Source organism: Callorhinus ursinus, unplaced genomic scaffold (assembly GCF_003265705.2).
Source record: "Callorhinus ursinus isolate GAN/ISIS: 27379988/994484 unplaced genomic scaffold, GSC_fseal_2.0 scaffold25, whole genome shotgun sequence".
Classification (NCBI taxonomy): domain Eukaryota; kingdom Metazoa; phylum Chordata; class Mammalia; order Carnivora; family Otariidae; genus Callorhinus; species Callorhinus ursinus.
The window spans coordinates 41,245,196-41,266,000 of NW_027397087.1; the positions used below are offsets into that span (position 1 = coordinate 41,245,196).

Here is a 20,805-nt window from a genome sequence, read left to right on the forward strand (position 1 = left end):
CCTAAAGCTTCTAAATCTCTACCTTCCCTACTGTTTTCTAAGCTATAGACCCTCTTTTATAACTGTCTACTAAACATTGTCATCTGAGTATTTTAAAGGCACTGCCCTCATTTATTTAAAAAACACACAGCCAGTACTTTCCACATCTTCCTCCAGTGGTATTGCTCTACAACTGAGGGAGGCATGGTGGGCTGGGGACTATTCTGCCACCACTGTGGTCTGGGAGTAAGCCCCCGCCACCCTCTTATGGTCTGAGTTTTCTAGCCCTCTGCTCCCATATCTAAATGAAGTTGACCACAAGGGCAAGAAAGCATGAAAGATCATTGACACTGTCTTCCTGTCACTTAAGAGTTTTTCATGGACTGGGTAGCTTCTAAAAGCAAGTACCATCAGTTAGGTTTTAGCAACATTTTTCTCTGCTTTGCATCTGATCACTGCAGGTGCCTCCCTCAAGATTCTCTATGAAATCTCCATATAATTTAAAAACTTAGTCCTTCGATAGAATCCCAGGAATTCAGCTAGATAGGGATCAAACCATTCTGAACACCTGCAAACTCAACAGGATATTGAAGAAAAGAATAGAAGCAACTCTGAACAGAAAAGTGACCACTTTCTGGAAGGTAGGACGTGCGAAGAAGTGAATCTGAGGCAATATTTGGGAGGATAGACGGTGGGGGAGGGGGCCTCCATCGGCCGCTTCTGGCAAGTGATAGAGCAGCAGAGCACAAAATCAGAACTTTTAGAAGTCGGCTCCGCTGAGGGACGTCGCTCCAGTGGCTAAGTGGGGTGCGGAACCCTCGCAGGACAGTGTGGTCTCAGGACCCTCGGGGTCACAGAAAGACCGGGGGTGCCTGAGTGCGGCAGAGCTCCCAAGTATTGGAGCGGGGAAGCTGGCTGCAGAGACGGAGCCAAGGAGTGGGCTCTCAGCTTGGGGTTGCCATAAACTGTGATCGGTGACAGTCGAGCCACTGCTCCTCCAGCAGGGACCCAACAAGCAGCAGATCCGGGGAGACTCCCCTTCCTCCCCCGGGAGGAGCGGCGCGGGAGCACACCGCAGGGATCTGCTGGGTTTGGAGACTCCACACGGGGTCGGGGGCCAGAGATAGAAACGCTGGGTCACAGGTGGGGTGAGCACGGAGTGTGGCCAGAGACCGGAGAGGAGGGAGTGACTGACTGCTTTTCTCTGGGGGTGCACTGAGGAGCGGAGCCCTGAGTTCTCGGCTCCACCAGGGTGGAGGTAATTTTTTAAATTTTTTTTTTTTTTAAAGAATTTTTCTTCTTTCCTTTTTCAACCAACTTATCAGTTCCTTTTTTAAAATCTTTTTTAATTTTCATTTTTATAGTCATATTCTATCCTTTCATTGTATTTAACCTTATACACACACACATATATAAGCTTTTCGTTCTTTAAAATTTTGGGATGCAGTTTCTTCTAAGAGACCAAAATAGACCCAAAATCTAGTGTATGGCTCTGTTCTATTCACCAGCCTGATCATATTTTTTTTTTCCTCTTTTTTCTTTTCCCCCTGGCTGCGGGTCTCATCTGGATTCTTTAGTGTATATTTCATTTCTCTGGGGTCGTTGTTACCCTTTGAGCATTTTGGTCTCTCGTTCATCTATTCTTCTCTCGACAAAATGACAAGACGGAAAAACTCACTTCAAAAAACAGAACGAGATTCAATACCAACTGCCAGGGACCTAATCAATATGGAAGATGTAGTAATCATTAGTTAAGTAACGAATCATTAGTAAGATGTAGGAACTAGAGTTCAGAATAACAATTACATAGATAGTAGCTGGGCTTGAAAAAAGCATAGACAACACTAGAGAATCCCTTTCTGGAGAAATAAAAGAACTAAAATCTAACCAAGTCAAAATCAAACAGGCTATTAATGAGATGCAATAAAAAACGGAGGCTGTAACTGCCAGGATAAATGAGGCAGAAGAGAGAATTAGATATATAGAAAACCAAATGATGGAGAATCAAGAAGCTCAGAAAAAGAGAGATAAACAACTACTGGATCATGAGGGGAGAATTCAAGAGATAAATGATACCATGAAGCAAAACAGTATTAGAATAATTGGGATCCCAGAAGAAGAGAGAGGGGGGCAGAAGGTATACTGGAGCAAGTTACAGCAGAAAACGTCCCCAAATTGGGGAAGGAAACAGGCATCAAAATCCATGCGGCACAGAGAACCCCCCTCAAAATTAATAAAAATAGGTCAACACCCCGACATCTAATATAAAACTTACAAATCTCAGAGACAAAGAGAAAATCCTGAAAGCAGCTCGGGACAAGGTCTGTAACCTACAATGGTAGAAACATTAGATTGGCAGCGCACCTATCCACAGAGACCTGGCAGGCCAGAAAGGACTGGCATGATATATTCAGGGTACTAAACGAGCAAAATATGCAGCCAAGAATACTTTATCCAGCTAGGCTGTCACTGAAAATAGAAGGAGAGAAAGTGCTTCCAAGACAAACAGAAACTAAAAGATGGATCACCAAACCAGCCCCATAAGAAATACTGAAAGGGGTCCTCTAAGCAAAAGAGAGCCCAAAAGTAACACAGACCAGAAAGGAAGACACAATATACAGTAACAGTCACCTTACAGGCAATACAATGGCACTAAATTCATATCTTTCCATAGTTACCCTGAATGTAAATGGGCTAAATGCCCCAATCAAAAGATACAGGCTATCAGACTGGATAAAAAAGCAAGACCCATTGATATGCTGTCTGCAAGAGACTCATTTTAGACCCAAAGACACACCCAGATTGAAAGTTGGAGGGTGGAAAACCATTTATCATGCTAATGGACATCAAAAGAAAGCTTGGGTGGCAATCCTTGTATCAGACAAATTAGATTTTAAACCAAAGACTGTAATAAGAGATGAGGAAGGACACTGTGTCATACTTAAAGGGTCTATCCAACAAGATCTAGTAATTGCAAATACTTATGTCTTTAACATGGGAGCAGCCAATTATATAAACCAATTAATAACAAAATCAAAGAAACATATTGAAGATCATCGAAGCAAAAGATCAACAAGGAAAGAAGGGCTTTCAATGACACACTGGACCAGATGGACTTCACAGATACATACAGAACATTCCATCCTAAAACAACAGAACACTCATTCTTCTGGAGTGCACATGGAACTTTCTCCAGAATAGATCACATACTGGGTCACAACAGATACCAAAAGATAGAGATTATTCCCTGCGTATTTTCAGAGTACAATGCTTTGAAACTGGAACTCAATCACAAGAGGAAAGTCGGGAAGAACTCAAAATACATGGAGGCTAAAGAGCATCCTACTAAAGAATGAATGGGTCAACCAAGAAATTAAAGAAGAATTAAAAAAATTCATGGAAACAAATGAAAATGAAAACACAACTGTTCAAAATCTTTGGGATGCAGCAAAGGCAGTCCTAGGAGGAAAGTATATAGCAATACAAGCCTTTCTCAGGAAACGAGAAAGGTCTCAAATATACAACCTAACCCTAAAGGAGCTGGAGAAAGAACAGGAAATAAAGCCTAAACCCAGCAGGAGAAGAGAAATAACAAAGATCAGAGCAGAAATCAATGAAATAGAAACCAAAAGAACAGTAGAACAGATCAACGAAACTAGGAGGTGGTTTGTTGAAAGAATTAGTAAGATTGATAAACCCGTGGCCAGCCTTATCAAAAAGAAAAGAGAAAGGACCCAAATAAATAAAATCATGAATGAAAGAGGAGAGATCACAACCAACACCAAAGAATTACAATTATAAGCACATATTATGAGCAACTGTATGCCAGCAAATTAGACAAACTAGAAGAAATGGATGCATTCTTGGACACTTATAAACTACCAAGACTGAACCAGGAAGAAACAGACAATCTGAACAGACCAATAACCACTAAGGAAATTGAAGCAGTAATCAAAACTCTCCCAACAAACAAGAGCCCAGGGCCAGATAGCTTCCCAAGGGAATTGTACCAGTTAAAGAATTAATACCTATTCTTCTGAAACTGTTCCAAAAAACAGAAATGGAAAGAAAGCTTCCAAACTCTTTTTATGAGGCCAGCATTACCTTGATCCCAAAACCAGACAAAGACCCCACCAAAAGGGAGAATTACAGACCAATATCTTGATGATCATGGATGCCAAAATTCTCACCAAAATACTAGCCAATAGGATCCAACAGTACATTAAGAGGATTATTCCACAAGACCAAGTGGGATTTATTCCTGGGCTGCAAGGGTGGTTCAACATCTGCAAATCATCAATGTGATACAATACATTAATAAAAGAACAAGAACCATATGATACTCTCAATAGATCAGAAAATGCATTTGACAAAGTACAGCGTCCTTTCCTGATAAAAACTCTTCACAGTGTAGGGCTAGAGGATACATACCTCAATATCATAAAAGCCATCTATAAAAAACCCACAGCCAATATCATTCTCAATGGGGAAGAACTGAGAGCTTTCCCCCTAAGGTCAGGAACGCGGCAGGGATGTCCACTATCACCACTGCTATTCAACATAGTACTAGAAGTCCTAGCCACAGCAATCAGACAACAAAAAGAAATCAAAGGCATCCAAATCGGCAAAGAAGTCAAACTCTCACTGTTTGCAGATGATATGATACTTTATGTGGAAAACCATAAGAAAAACCAAAGACTCCACCCCAAAACTGCTAGAACTCATACACGAATTCAGTAAAGTAGCAGGATATAAAATCAATGCACAGAAATCAGTGGCATTCCTATACAAAAACAAGACAGAAGAAAGAGAAATTAAGGAGTCGATCCCATTTACAATTGCACCCAAAACCGTAAGTTACCTAGGAATAAATCTAACCAAAGAGGCAAAGAATCTGTACCCAGAAAACTATAAAATACTCATAAAAGAAAATGAGGAAGACACAAAGAAATGGAAAAACGTTCCATGCTCATGGGTTGGAAGAACAAATATTGTGAAGATGTCAATGCTACCGAGAGCAATCTACACATTCTATGCAATCCCCATCAAAATACCATCCACTTTTTTCAAAGAAATGGAACAAATAATCCTACAATTTGTATGGAACCAGAAAAGACCTCGAATAACCAGAGGAATGTTGAAAAAGAAAAGCAAAGTCGGTGGCATCACAATTCCTGACTTCAAGCTGTATTACAAAGCTGTCATCATCAAGACTCCACGGTACTGGCACAAAAACAGACACATCGATCAGTGGAACAGAATTGAGAGCCCAGAAATGGACCCTCAACTCTATGGTCAAGTAATCTTCGACAAAGCAGGAAAGAATGTCCAGTGGAATAAAGACAATCTCTTCAACAAATGGTGTTGGGAAAATTGGACAGCCACATGCAGAAGAATGAAACTGGACCATTTCCTTACATCATACACAAAAGTAGACTCAAAATGGATGAAAGACCTCAAGGTGACACAGGAATCCATCAAAATCCTTGAGGAGAACACAGGCAGCAACCTCTTTGACCTCGGCTGCAGCAACTTCTTCCTAGACACATCTTCAAAGGCAAGGGAAGGAAGGCAAAAATGAACTACTGGGACTTCGGCAAGATAAAAAGCTTTTGCACAAGGAAACAGTCAACAAAACCAAAAGACAACTGACAGAATGGGAGAAGATATTTGCAAATGAATCCTAGCTAACAATACAATGATCAAATCTTACACAGGGTCCCTAAAATGTACAAATGAGTGAAAGATCTTTCCTGATGTCAATGTCTACAAATAAAACTGAAACGTAGAAAACCACTGGGCCCCAAGGGCACTCTTACAGGTTGAGCTTTGCCCAGGAGAATGTCAGAAGGACGTGTTTGTAAAAGAGAAAGAGAATCACAGGTGTGAGGCAGTGTCTGATGTACCTCAAGCATTCTCCAGGGAGGAAAAAAAGCCCTGGCTCTTGAGCTCAAGCTCATCGAGAAGCAATCAGCAGTCCTGAAGCTGCCTTCTCCAGCTCTTCTGTCTTTAAAGGACGTGGGGGACTGGGGGTCAGAGGTTGCCAGGTACTGCTTTCATGCTTAGAGCCACTTTACTGAACAACTCGAAGCCTTTAGGAAAGAACTGCAGACCATCTTAAGGTGGGATTCCTCCCTTCATTACAATATGCTCCACTGGGTAAGGAGTTCAAAGGTGCCCAGGGGGAGACAGAGAAGTGAAGTGGCTGCAGCTGTAGACATTCCATCCTCCCTTCAGCCCAAGCAGCTCTGCTCTGTTTGCTTTATTTTTATGTTGGTACCCCATGTAAGATTTTAGATACAAACTGTTTCAAAGAAAAGTTAGGAAATTGCTCAACAACTTCCTCACTGAGGAGTCTCAATAAAGTCTTCAACAAAAGCACAAGAGAGGACATCATGGTACTGCTAACTAGGATTCAACAGGGAGTTACTCAGAGGGAAGCTATCAGCAGGAGGGAGGAGGGAAGGGCCAAAAGCAAGGAAGATCATGTGTCCTGTTCTGTAGAGCCAGCAGTTCTCACCAAGGAGACACTGGGCCAGGTGTTCACCTCTGGGAAGCCCGTTTGCGCTGGATTGAGGCTGAGGACCCATTCAAGAGCCCCTGAGTTGTCCTGAAATTAACTTTAGCTCATTAGAATACTAAGATCTCCTATGGGCAGAGTTTTCTGCCATTTTCTGAACACAGGATGTATGCACAGCATGCTGACATGCTAGGCATGGGCAACTGAACCAAAATGCCTAAAAATAACAGAATATGTTTAAGTTCCTCAATGTATATCAAGCTCCCCGCCCCCACCCACTAATACTCGGAAAACAATCTTCCTGTACAGACTCCACAGGGAGCCAGTGCTTTGGGAACTACTTTTAACAAATAACAAAAAGTTCCTTGCTGTCAACACTTCTTTGGGTTGTGTTCAACAGAATGCACCCCAACCAGTGAACCTCCTGAGCTCGGCTGCAGTGTTACATCACTCAATCAACCCTGAACAAGCAATACAAACTGAGCTTCCTTCCTCTCCTTTCTCCTCCCGTCACTGAGCTGGTTTCTATTTGTTTCAATTACCATTAATTACCTGGTGATTCCCAAATTTCTATCTTTAGTCCTGACTATTCTCCTGAACTCCAGAACTATACATTCAACTGTCTAATCAGTATCCCCAACTCAAATTCAACATGTCCAATCCAGTCTGTCTCCCTTCCCTCAGGAGACGCTACTGTGCAACTGTGCTGGCCAAAAACCTGGGTGACATGGCGGCCACTTCCCTCACTCTCAAAACCCAACATTTTAATCAGTCACCACATCCTGTTGATTCCACCTCAAAACTCTGTCCTGAATCCATCTATGTCTCTTCACCTCCACCTGCCATCACCTCTTGCCTTAACCACTACAACAGCCTCCTGTTTTTCCTATATCTGCTCTCATATTCCTCCAAATTGATGGCCACACCACAGCCAGAGGGGTATTATAAAAAGACCTATCTGATTCTGTCACTTTTTTGTTTAGAATCCTGGCTTCCCACTGACCTTAAATATGTAAAATCCTTACTATGTTTTATGGGCATGTGGCCCCAGCTTGCCTCTACAGCTTCACCTCACATCACACTCCCCACTTCTCCAGACATACTAGGTTTCACAAATGGGCATGTGAATCCATGGCATTTGAATCCTGAACGTGCATTACCAGGCCCTTTCTATTTCCTGTCCTTGATCTTAGGCGACCTTGCTCTATTTTTGTCAGCAACCTAGAAAGAAGGTAAAGACCACCTATAATATTCCTCCCTACTCCACATCTGAGGGACCCTTCCCCACTCTAGTTCACTTCTTAGGACCCTGTCCAAATGTCACTTTCCCACCACCCCACACTAGACTTTGAGTTCCATGGTTATATGTTTTCTAGCACCTCTGTGCTTCTACTTGGTACACATTTCACATCTGTGGTACCTTATTCAAAATCGGTCTGTTCTGCTAGACTGGCAGCTCCAGAAGGCAGGAACTTAATGTATTTCTAGAGTCCCACACATATAGTGACTGGCATGTGCCATGCATGCAAATAGTTTCTAAATGAACAATGGCTTTTCCTGAAGCTTTGGTGAGGTGTTTCTACCCTTCTCATGAATTAAGTGCTGGCCCATGCATGTATTTTTTTTCATCCCAGAGACTATTTTTTTTTAAAGATTTATTTATTTATTTGAGACAGAGAGAGAACACAAATGGGGGGGAGGGGCAGAGGAAGAGGGAGAAGCAGACTCCCCACTGAGCAGGGAGCCCCACACAGGGTTCAATCTCAGGACCCTGGGATCATGACCTGAGCCGAAGGCAGATGCTTAACCAACTGAGCCACCCAGGCGCCCCCTGCCCGAGACTATTTTTAACAGACCTTAGAACACACAGACCTTAGGACAACCTATGCCTTATTGTAAAAATGTGCCATTTTTGGTAAGTTCAAAAAGAACAAAACAAGCTGTGTGTATGATATTACATATACTATGATGCTGGGTCAGACTATGACATCCCCTATACACAAGGTCTAGAAGAACTAGAATTCTCAATGCAAGGTCCCTCTTTTCAGAGGTACTGCCAATTTCATGGGTTTTTTTAACTGAGCCACTTCATTGCTTACTGTGGGCCTTCACAGATCTTCTAATCACTGTGGCCAAGCACTGTAAGGCAGGGAAAGACAAACTACAGCCCACGCACCAAATCTACCCGCCCCCGCATTTTTGTAAACAACGTTTTACTGGAACCCAACCGTTTGTTTATGTATTGTCTATAGCTGCCTTTGCACTCCAATGGCAGAGCTGAACAGATGCACTGAGACTGTAAGGCTGGCAAAACCTAATTTACTATCTGGCCTTTTACAGAAAAAGTCTGCTGACCCCTGTGGGATACTACCACAAAGAGGGTGCTTTCCGATGTTACAGAACACAAAAGAGTTGTCCCCAATATTTGGTGTAGGAATGCAGGCCAGGACTTTATGGAGAAGGCACATCCCAGCATGGTTGTAGCCTCCAACCACTCACTCACTCCCTGCCCACCTCAGATTCCTCCATCTTCTTGAGCACATAAAAGACAATGATCCAAATTCAGAATACAGGAAATTTGGATGTCCACATATGTGAAGGATAGAGATTATCTGTGAAAGGATGGAGATTATCACCTCAATCTAAGCAAAGCTTCAATTTCAGAATACCATCAACAGGATGAAAATGATGCCTTGGAATAAACCAAAATTGTTGACATCAAACAGTTCTGGAAAGGATACCAATAAGAACACTTCACAGAGCAGAATAAACATGGGCCTGCTTTTCACCTCAGTTTTTGTGATTCCTATGCTTAGCACTATAGAGCAAACAAGGTTTCACAAATCCAGTAGCTATTTTATCATAAAATGGATGGTTTATTTTGCTCAAAATTTTGGCTCTTTCTTGTAAAATGACAAAACTAGGCTTCTAGCTTTAAGCAGTGCTATCATCAGGACCTTCATCACGATTCCCAAGGTGCTGTGGGACAGAGGAGACAGTATGTGCTCAGGAGGTACCATCCTCACTTCTGAACAAAAGAGATAGCACAGAGGAGGTCTGGCAATATGACCTTCAGCAAGAGCACTGAATTAAAGGCCAAACAAGCCTGTGTAATGGAGTCTGATTTTTCCCAATCCTGCTCCTCCTGCCCCAGTGTTCTTGATTTGTTCTCTGTACCATCAGCACCCCACTCAAGTCTTAAGTACAAAACTCAAAGTTATCAGTGAGTCACCCAGTCTCCCTTCTCTTTCATATCTAATCATCTCCTAATTTTCTCTAATCAATTTCCTGCTCTTCATGCTCTGGTATTATTTCTTGCCTAGACCCTTGCAGAGGGCTCCTAACTAGTCTTTCTGCTTGCAGTATCTCCCCATTATGGAGAGTCACATTTGCTACTAGGAGAACATTTCTGGTTAACAGTTGCCATTTATTGACAATACTCCTTAGCCTGGACTCACTGTGCCCCATGCTTTGTTTGTAAAAGTGAAATGTTTACTATTTCCCCTACATGCTCTCATTACCTGGCTCTGTGCCTAGGTTTCTTCTAATCATTTCGCCTATCCTGTTACCACTCTTACCTTTCATGTTTCTCATCCTTCAAAGCCTTAAATGCTACTTGCTCCACGAAGCCTCCTCATTCTCCCTCCCACTGGCAATCCTTACCGCAATCTATCCAGACCTCTCTTATAGAGGCACGCCTCATTTTCTCACTTGGATTATAATTACATATGTATCTGTCATCCCTTTCCTGGAATAGCACTGAGACAGAATCTGCATCCAATTAATTCTTCTAACCCTATGGGACCTTTCAATAAGCTGAATGAAATTAACATATATTTCTATATCATGAACCCAGTGAACATAACCATCCTCTTGTCAGCATCAAACTGTTATCTCTTCTTCCTTGTTCTAAATCTGCTGCTGGAATATTTTCCAAAATCTGTACTAAGCCATCCTGGATACTCTTTGCAGACAGACTGCCAGGCTATATGCAAATGGCTCTCTCAAACCAACAACTCTGACCTCAACTCCCTCTTGAGTTTCAGACCCACAAATTTCTAACCACCAATCTAAGATCTGGTTTGCTGAGCACTGTTAACTCAAGCCAGCCTTCCAAAAAGTCTCATTATAACATGACAAAGTCTCTGGTTTGGCTACACAGTCACATTCGCTCCTAAATTCTTTCTGCCTTTGTAGTTAACATTAGGTCAGTTAAGGCACAATCTGAAGTTTTCCTTAGAGAATGTTTGGCATCCTTGATTTCAGGTCGCTTTATTAATACAGGTAACTCTGGTCTTCTCTTTATGTATCATGTAGTCTAAGAGCCTTTGCTCTCTACTCGTTAGTTTCCTCACCGACAACACCCTGTGACAATTTCTCTACCCGGCAAAGCTGTCATGAGGATTAGAAATAGCATGTAACTCAGGACCCAGCTTACAATGCCTCAGTGTTAATTATCATTGTCACCATCAGCCAAGACATGTGCATGTTCCTCTGGCATGATGCTTCTGAACTGGATGATAAGAATACCCAAGACCTTTGCTGCCCTTTCACTGAATGTCCTTTTCCTGAGCTCCCTCTAGTCTTATTCCTCCACATACCACAAGGTCACACTGCAGATGGAGCACTGTGACCCACTGCAAAGCCTCCCTAAGATAAAGAGGCCAACGTTAGCCTACCATCTACAGAGCAAGGTATTGCTAAGTGCTTTACATTAAGTCATTTCATCTAATCCTTACAACTCTGTAAGTTAGTTATTTCCACTTTATAGATGGGAAACAGAGGCTTAGGAAAGTTAAGAAACTTGTCCTAAACTAGAAAGTTGGAAAGTAGCCGAACTAGGGCAGCTACAAGCCTGCGTTCTTATTAGCTAGAGTATCCTGCCTTACCCGAGACTAGAGGTCGAAACTTCCTGTGCTTTACCTATACCTGTATAAATCAAGTCAATATTTTTTATGCCAACAGATTTTTTTTTAATGAGTTAATGCCAATCAGTTCATTTGTAGAGGTAGATAAAAAGTTCTGCTTGAGTAACTACTTTGTTGCTTACTATATTAAATTAAGATTTCTCATTAGATCCTGGAAATTAAGCCAAAATCCTTCACCTCTTCAAAATCGCCTTTCATGACCTGTCTACTCTGACCAATCTTCCTCTGACATGTCTTAGTAAATCCTTGTCTGACAGACCCTGCTTTAACTTACAGCTTTTCAAAAACATATCAAGTTCACTATACTTATTCCCATCTTTCTCATTAGCTGACACAGAAACAACCTCTAACTTCTAAAAATTTTTTCACAATAAATGCCTTTTATTACTGTAAAAAAAATGCTTTAAAAAACTTTTCAGAAAACAAAAATAAGGCAAATGATTAAATATTCAAAGAGAAAGAAGTGCTTCAAAATTCAGTATTAAATACAAATACATTTATTATCAAGAGTATTTTTGGAAAATTTTTCATCTCTGGTTCTCTCAGGCTTTAACATAAGTAAAATAATTTAAAAATTCTTTTTAAAATAAAAAAGTAAAAAAAAAAATTGCTCAGCCCATCAAAAATAAATAAATAAAAGTAAGCAAATCAATTTTACCAAGCATGTGCTGCAGTTGCCTCTGTTAATCTCTAGTCTGAATTATCCACATCTCTAGTAACCTGTATACTTAATTTAGACTCTGTCAAAGGATAAACAAAATCAATCAACAAATTGGGCAATTAATGGTAAATAACAGTGACTTACCTACTGCGGTGAGTTGATGTCTTTCTAGTGTTAAATTCTTTGGGTCCTTAATAAAATGAAAGGGTTGTATTTTTATTCCTTCAATTTGAGGGAATAATAGAGCAAAACCAGACTCTCCAATTTCTATTTCCTGAGGTCGATTGTTACCTGATCCCATTGGAGTCACTAGGAAAAAAGTGAAACAGTTTCATGAGTAGATTTAATAAAAACTGAAGTTTCATTTGGTAACACTTCATTTGATATGTATCTAGCCCCACCTTAGGTAACTGCAGTTTGCGTAACCAAGATAATCAAGTTAAAAGCTGAGTAAAAGTTTCTCAGCTTTGAAATTTTAGGGGTAGTGTCACGATGTCTGCAATCTACTTTTAAATGGTTCAGAAAGAAATGTTTTTACAAACAGAAAAAAAAACTGTTGCAAAATTTTTTAAAACTGGTGAATCTCGAAAAGGAATATGGATGTTTACTATTCTATCATTCTTCAACTTTGAAGATTTGAAGTTTTTCTACATAGAAGCTGGCGGTAAAAAAATACATCACAGCAATTCTACTTTTAGAAAATTATCCTACAAGCTGAGGGTTGCTGGAGTGGTGGGGGGTGGGAGGGATGGGGTGGCTGGGTGACAGACATTGGGGAAGGTATGTGCTATGGTGAGTGCTGTGAATTGTGCAAGACTGTTGAATCACAGACCTGTAACTCTGAAACATATAATACATTATATGTTAAAAAAAAAAAAGAAGAAGAAGATAGTAGGAAGGGAAAAATAAAGGGGGGGGGAATCAGAGGGGGAGATGAACCATGAGAGACTATGGACCCCGAGAAACAAACTGAGGATTCTAGAGGGGAGGGGGGTGGGGGATGGGTTAGCCGGGTGATGGATATTAAAGAGGGCATATGTTGTAATGAGCGCTGGGTGTTACATGCAAACAATGAATCATGGAACACTACATCAAAAACTAATGATGTAATGTATGGTGATTAATATAACATAATAAAATAAAATCTAAAAAAAATTATCCTAAAAATACTGACAATTGTATGAAGTATGTGTGTGTGTGTGTGTGTGTGTGTGTGTGCACACACAAATATATATGCACAAAGTACTTTTATCACCAAATTAAAAAAAAAGAAATGGACGGGCTGATTCTAAAATATATGTGGAAGTGAAAAGAACCTAGATAGCCAAAACTATTTTTAAAAAGAGCATCGAAACCTACACTAATCAATCTTTAAAAAGAATATCAGGACCTACAGTAATATGGCATTGGCTTAAGGATAAACAAATATACCAATGGAACAGAATTAAATCCAGAAACAGACCTACAAACATGCAATTATTTTTTTATTTTTTTTATTTTTTTTATTGTTATGTTAATCACCATATATTACATCATTAGTTTTTGATGCAGTGTTCCATGATTCATTGTTTGTTCATAACACCCAGTGCACCATGCAAAACGTGCCCTCCTCAATACCCATCACCAGGCTAACCCATCCCCCCACCCCCCAAACATGCAATTATTTTTAACAAAGGTGCCAAGGCGATTAGAGGAAAGAAAAATCTTCAACAAAGAGTGATGAAATAATTGGATAACATACAAAAAAACAAACAAAAAACCTTCAACCTCTACCTTATGCCATACACAATAATTAATTCAAGTTAGGTCACAGAACTAAATATAAGAGCTAAAACCACATAAGAGAGTATCTTTGTGACTTTGAGATAGGCAAAGATTTCTTGGAGAGGACATAAAAAACATTCACCAGAAAAGAAAAAACATAAATAGAATGGATTTCACCAAAATAAAAATTCACTGGTCATCAAAGACACTGTTGAGAGAAAGAAAACGAGCAACAGACTGGGAGAAAATATTTACAACACCTATTGTAAAGGTCTTGAATTAGAATATATAAACAACTTCAACTCAAACATAAAAACAGGTCTTGAATTGTAAAGGTCTTGAATTAGAATATATAAACAACTTCAACTCAAACATAAAAACAATCCAATAAAAAAAAAAATCACTAAAAGACTTGGATACTTCACAAAAAGATATACAAGTAGCCAAAACATCTGAAAAGATACTCAACATAACTACAATCATTGGAGTAATTCAAATTAAAACCACCACAAGAAGCCTCCTCATACCCACTACAATGGTTAAAATGAAAAGACTCATTTGAAGACACTAAGTGTTAGTGAGGATATGTAGCAGTGAGCAACTGAAACCCTCATTCATTGCTGGTGAGTATAAAATGGAACAACTCTGGAAACAGTTTGGCAGTTTCTTATAAAGTTAAACATAAACCAACCCCAAGACCCATCTCTTCCAAGAACAAACCCAGGTCCACAAGAAGACTTACATAAAAATGTTCACAACATGGGGCGCCTGGGTAGCTCAGTCTGTTAAAAACAATCGACTCTTGATTCAGCTCAGGGTCCTGGGATCTAGCCCCGTGGGCTCCCAGCTCAGCGGGGAGTCTGCTTGTCTCTGTCCCTCCCCCTGGCTCATGCTTGCACTCTCTCTCTCTCAAATAAATAAATAAAATCTTAAAAAAAAAAAAGTTCACAACAGCATCATTCATAATAGCCAGGAATGTGAATCAATCCAAAGCTCCATCAAAGAGAGAGTGGAAAAATAGTCTATTTATATAACAGAATAATACCGAATAATTTTTAAACGAATTACTGATACACATGGTAACATAATTTCAAAAATATGTTGTTAAAAATATTTATATGGAGTAAAAACTTAGCCAAGACATAAAAAGAGTATATACTGTATGGTTCCATTTATATGCCACTCAACAACAGGCAAACTAATCTATGGCTGCAGAAATTGGAACTGGGGTTTCCTCTGCAGGCAGAGATCAACAGGAAAAGGACATGAAGGAACTTCCTGAGGTGATGGAAATATTCTCTATCTTGACTGGCGTGTAGGTTACATAAGGGTATACATTTGTCAAAACTCATTAAATTGTACACTTAAGATTGTGCAAGTCGCTGGAAGTAAAGTTCACCTTAAAAGAAAGATAATGATCTCTGCACATATAAGAATGAACAAGTTTTCTCAAACCTTAAGTTTTTTTTTTTTAAAGATTTTATTTATTTATTTGAGAGAGAATGAGAGATAGCACGAGAGGGAAGAGGGTCAGAGGGAGAAGCAGACTCCCTGCTGAGCAGGGAGCCTGATGCGGGACTCGATCCCGGGACTCCAGGATCATGACCTGAGCCGAAGGCAGTCGCTTAACCAACTGAGCCACCCAGGCGCCCAAACCTTAAGTTTTTTGAACTTAAAGAATGAAGATGGGCCAGTAGCCAATGGCTGTTTTAGAAACAATCACTACACTGTGGCCTAAGAAAAAGGAATCCAACCAACCGTCTTGGTGGAAGTTTTGTTGGGACATGTGTGGAACTGGCTCAAAGAGAACACTTAGCTGCAGGGCAACCAAAACCAGTAAGCGTGTCCAAGAAAACCAAGAGGGAATGGGAATGGCACCTACTCCTGACACCAAGATCATAAGGGAACTCGGAACAGACAAAATTAAAATTTCTTCAGAGTAAGGCAAGCACAAAAGGAAGGCTTAAGGTAGACCTCCCATCCTCACAATGGGGTCCTCCCCAAGTCCACCCTCCCTCCCCTGCCTCCAACCCCCAGCTGAAATTTTAGAAAGAAGAAATGTGATTAGGCTTTGAAAAAACCAAAGAGGGTGAGGTGGGGAGGCCTAAGAAAATGATGAAGCTACTATTCTATATAAGCATTTGCTAACAACCAGTAATGGCAGAACCTAGATCACTCATTTAAGGAAAATTCAAAAGTTAAAAGAAAATCATGGTTGCTGTTACCATTTTCTTTTAATCCAATGAGAAATGAAATGTGTAGTGATAGGCAGATGTAATAGTATGGGGTGGGGAGCTGATAATGGGAGAGATGAAACAGTCCCTATCAACCATGTATTTAACTTTATTCATTTGTAAACACTTGAAATCCTGTGTACTTCACCGTATAAGACTTTTAAATTCAGATCAAAAGTCTCTCAGTGAAGATTAAAAATGCCAATTATGGAGTACTACTGAGTGGAACAAAGAAAATCCTAATAGCGAACATTTACTCTGATTCCTGCACATCTCTACTCTGACTACTTTTCAAGTGTTATCTCATTTCATCTTCATAACCTTCCCAAGAGGGATTATCAATCATCTCTATTTCATATATGGAGAAACTAAAGCCCTCTGAAGTTAGGTAACTTGCCCAAAGTCATACAGAGAGATACTAAGTACAGCTGGGATTCTAATACCAGCATCTGAACCCACTGCACCATGACTGCCTCAATAGAGTATCTCTCCCCCATGAACTATAGAAAAGAACCAACAATAATAAAAACCAGTAAAAATCACCAGCAGCAAACTTGGGAAGGAGTTTAATTTCACACTATAAACTTCATTCATTCATTCATTCATTTATTTTTAAGAGAGACAGACAGAGGCAGGCAGAGGGAGAAGCAGGCTCCTTCAAGGAGCCCGATGTGGGACTCGATCCCAGGACCCAGGGATCATGACCTGAGCAGACGCTTAACCGACTGAGCCACCCAGGCGTCCCCACACTATGAACTTCAAACCATGGTCTCCAAGCAGAGAAACAGAAGTTTCCTAAGAAGGTCTACTGTAGCTCCTAATCCCAGCCCTAACTCACCCCTGCCCACCTGGTTGAACTGACTAAAGTGAGAATGCTCACTTAATGCTTTCTAATTTGGAGAGAGGGAGAATGTGAGCTTTCCCCCTCTTATGAATGGCTCCCCTGGAAAGACATGCATCACATTTGGTTTATATAGACAGCCCTGAGACTGGGAATACTAACCACAATAACCTAAAGAACACTAACAGAAGTCAAATATAATACCATGGTAAATACGACTAACTTTATGGCATTTTGGATGGCCAAAAATATAAATGTGCTTTTAAGCTACAAGTAATTCACCAATCTATGGGACCCCACATTAATGCAAGGCAGGAAATCATCAAATTGGTATTTCTCTCACCTACAATTCCTGGGGTCACAATCCCAAGGACCTGGCATTGTTTTGGGAATAGCTTCTCAAGGGCAAAAGCTGCTTCCATAGTAGTTCTTTTCCTTGCTGTAACAATACAGTAGCAAAATTATTACATGTTATTCATTTTAGGTCAAATCTGATTGTATGGGGGGAAAAAAGCAAACACTGAATAAAGTTTAAGTCATTTACACCAGAATGCTTAAGAAAGTCAATGGGGCCCCTGCGTGCCTCAGTCAGTTAACATCTGACTCCTGATATCAGTTTAGGTCTGGATCTCAGGGTTGTGAGTTCAAGCCCCGTGTGGAGCTTACTTAAAAAAAAAAAGGCTTAAAAACTTTGATGAAAACATTTTCCCATTTGGAGCCTGTTTTATATTTTAAATTCTAAATCTGATCCTTAGCATCACCAATTTGCCCTTCTTGCTTGGTTCACATACTGTTTTTGCCCCGATGATGTTAAATTTAGCAGCAGCAGCAAAATTTTAACTTGCTGTTATTATCTCTCTGTTTACCTGATAGTAGAGCATGACTTTTTCATTGCATAAACAACAGTCACCTGGATTCAAATTAGACAGTGATAACCCAGGTCTAGCTCTGGGCCTCAGTGTGCTCAGCTTGGGACACCTGGTCTACTTCTTCTCTTAGCAGAGTCAAAAACAAGGCACAGTATAACTTCAGCATCCCTAAATGGGTCCCCATCACACAATAGAAGGCTTCAATAGCCAAAGAAATGCCTGGTGTATTAAAGTAGTTCAAAATGAGAAAGATATCTTTCTAAAGAATTTGTTTTAACTGTACTACTGCAAGGTTTAGAAATCAATCTTTGAAGCAGAAAGGGCCCCTCAAGTTTCAAAGACAATATATTCATGCATGCTATAATAGGGAGAAGGCCCAGAGCCTCAGAAAGTCAGTAACTCTCAAGACTAGGACAATATTTAACTCCAGAGGAACATAAAAATAAGGAACATAAGGAACAAAAAACCCACAAACCTTTTCTTTTGATATTTACCTCTCTTGTGGCCACGACACTCTTCCAGACTAATGAAAGTTTCAGAGTCAGCCATGTAAAGAACTGTCTGTGGTAAGATGTGAACATTCTGCTAAGAAAAACAAAAACGGAATTAGATCACATGAATCCATGAATGCTCTCATGGTCCCTTAAAGTTCTGCCCTGGTCCAAACTGTTGTCGGCATACCCTCCCTTTAGGTCAATGTTAGCTTTCTGAGTCCAACCACTTCCCATTCATTTTTCACGAATGCTCTTACCTTTTCAGGTCATTCATTTGAGCATCTATTATTTCTTCTTCAAGTCAAACTCATTCCAGCCTGATTCAAGAGGTTCATTTTCATAATTTAAACTCTTAAACAAAAACATTAAATGCCAGCAAAAGGTGCTACTTGCTTTATTTGAATAGGCATCACAATCACAGAAAAACCTCAGCAACAAAGGGAAGGCATACAAACTGTATCACTCCTCTTTTCATTGCCTACCAAATGAAAGAGTCCAGGCCTTCATCTCCACCTTACCAACTAGCTCCCTCCAGGAACCTTTTTGCTTACTTTAATCCAGACACACACGCTGCTGTACAGATTCTCCTACAGCTCTCTTCATTTCGTACTTAAGACTGTTTCCCTCAAGAGACCACTTAAAGTGCCACCTCCCCTCCAAAACCTTTTCTTAGATACCTGCAGTACCCTGGACCTCACATGTGACACACCTTACATACCAGTCATTTGTACTTGTACCTTACCTACACTCATGAGCTGGGCTTATTCAGACTCCTGTTTTCCACTAAATGTCACATTACAGACAAGTGGCAACATGGCTGAATGAAACACAAGGATGAACATATTTTTTTCCTAAGCTGGTTATTTTCAAATATTTTTACTGTCAGAATGGAATGAAGTACTCACATATAACAAAGCCTCAACGGGGTTAAATGGGGAAAAAAAGAGTTAATCCACTGTAATTTGGGGGAATGTCAAGATGTTTCAGAGTAGATTCCATATAGGCAAACTCAAAAAAGATACTGAGACAGAATGATGACCCTGTGGTGACTCCAGCGCTGACAACTTACGGATATAGTTCTCATGGCCCACACAGCATTTCGAAGGTTACCAATTATTTAAAATTCCACAAAATATTTACAGAGAATGTGGACTTCCAGATTCTTTCGAAAAACTAGACATTCTAACACTTCAACTGCATTCCTCTTGATGAGGGTTAAATGCAGGCAAGTACTCCCTGGTATGCCATGGCTTTATTGCTCCCTATGTTACCCTAAACCAACTTAGTTATCTGCCTAACTTTGGAGTCATTTGAGTTTGTGATATCTGGTATAGGGAGTAATGAGATAGAAAGCCTAGTTCTGAGGTTTTATGATTCTCTCTTTCCTAGTACCCAGTGAAAAGCAATTGCTGAGTGTTCCTCCCTAATTCTCATCAGAAGCAGTGACGATGACAGTCCTCAGAAGGAAATGTTGTTTTTTTTTAAAGATTTTATTTGTTTGACAGAGAGAGACATAGCAAGAGAGGGAACACAAGCAGGGTGAGTAGGAGAGGAAGAAACAGGCTTCCCGCAGAGCAGGGAGCCCGATGTGGGGCTCGATCCCAGGACCCTGGGATCATGACCTGAGCCAAAGGCAGATGCCTAACAACTGAGCCACCCAGGCGCCCTAATAGGAAATGTTCTTAAAGCACCATGTGAGACAACTAAAATCTCATTCCATCATTCAAAGAAGTTCCAAATTTCATAAAATTTTTAGTGGACTTTAAAATCTAATAAAAAAGTTTAAACCAACTTTCTTTATAGCTATAATAGTATGTCCACTAGGTAATTTGGCAAACACAAAAAAACCCAGCATGATTTGTACAAGGTTTCCATGTTTTTGTCTAACCACATTAGCGTTTACTAGAATAAATTTCTTTAAGGGCGTTACTATCTGAACTTCAATAATGACACTGATAATAGAAAATAATTTCATTTATTGAAAACATCATTATCCCTGGTACTGCAGGTAATATATTATATGCATTACCTTTCCATGTTTTAAACCTTAGAACAACTATTTAAGGGTATGAGGAAATTCTTATTGTCTTTTCATTTTATGGAGATAGAACCTGAAGCTCAGAGAGATTAGGTAACTTTTTCAGAGACTGGCAGCTAATATGCACCAAAAATGAGTTCCTATCTAAATCTGTGTGGCTATAACAGCCATTATATTGTATAAACTTTTAAAGCTATATAAAAATAATACCAGCCGTGGTAAAAATTTGAAGGAAAAAAAAAACACAGAAAATAATTTAAAACATTAAAAAAAAAAAATCATGCAATTCTACCCTGAAAGGAAACTTTTGCTAACATTTTAGTTTATTTCTTTTCTATTCTTCCTTTTTTGTTTTCAGTAACTCAGATTATACTAAATATAATTTCATAATCTGTCTTCTTCACTTATGACATGAACATTTTTTTCTTGTCACTAATGTATCTTGCAGTTCATCATTAAGTGACTTTATTTCTAAAC

At 39.9% G+C, this 20,805-nt stretch overlaps 1 protein-coding gene across 7 annotated transcripts in view; it reads right to left on the reverse strand.

Moving 5' to 3' along the window:
- FBXO22 (F-box protein 22) overlaps positions 1–20,805 on the reverse strand; it is a 29,937-nt gene that overhangs the window by 5,800 nt on the left and 3,332 nt on the right. For 3 of the 7 annotated variants that reach the window (XM_073877432.1, XM_025884419.1, XM_073877430.1), the window contains exons 3-5: positions 18,291–18,381; positions 17,271–17,366; positions 12,233–12,397 (exon numbers count right to left, since the gene is read on the reverse strand). In XM_073877432.1, coding sequence (XP_073733533.1) covers positions 12,233–12,397; positions 17,271–17,366; positions 18,291–18,345 — 316 coding nt within the window. In that variant the 5' untranslated portion in view covers positions 18,346–18,381. The remainder of the gene's footprint in view (positions 1–12,232; positions 12,398–17,270; positions 17,367–18,290; positions 18,382–20,805) is intronic. The other 4 variants (XM_073877431.1, XM_025884421.1, XM_025884423.1 and 1 more) reach the window with 3 other exon arrangements.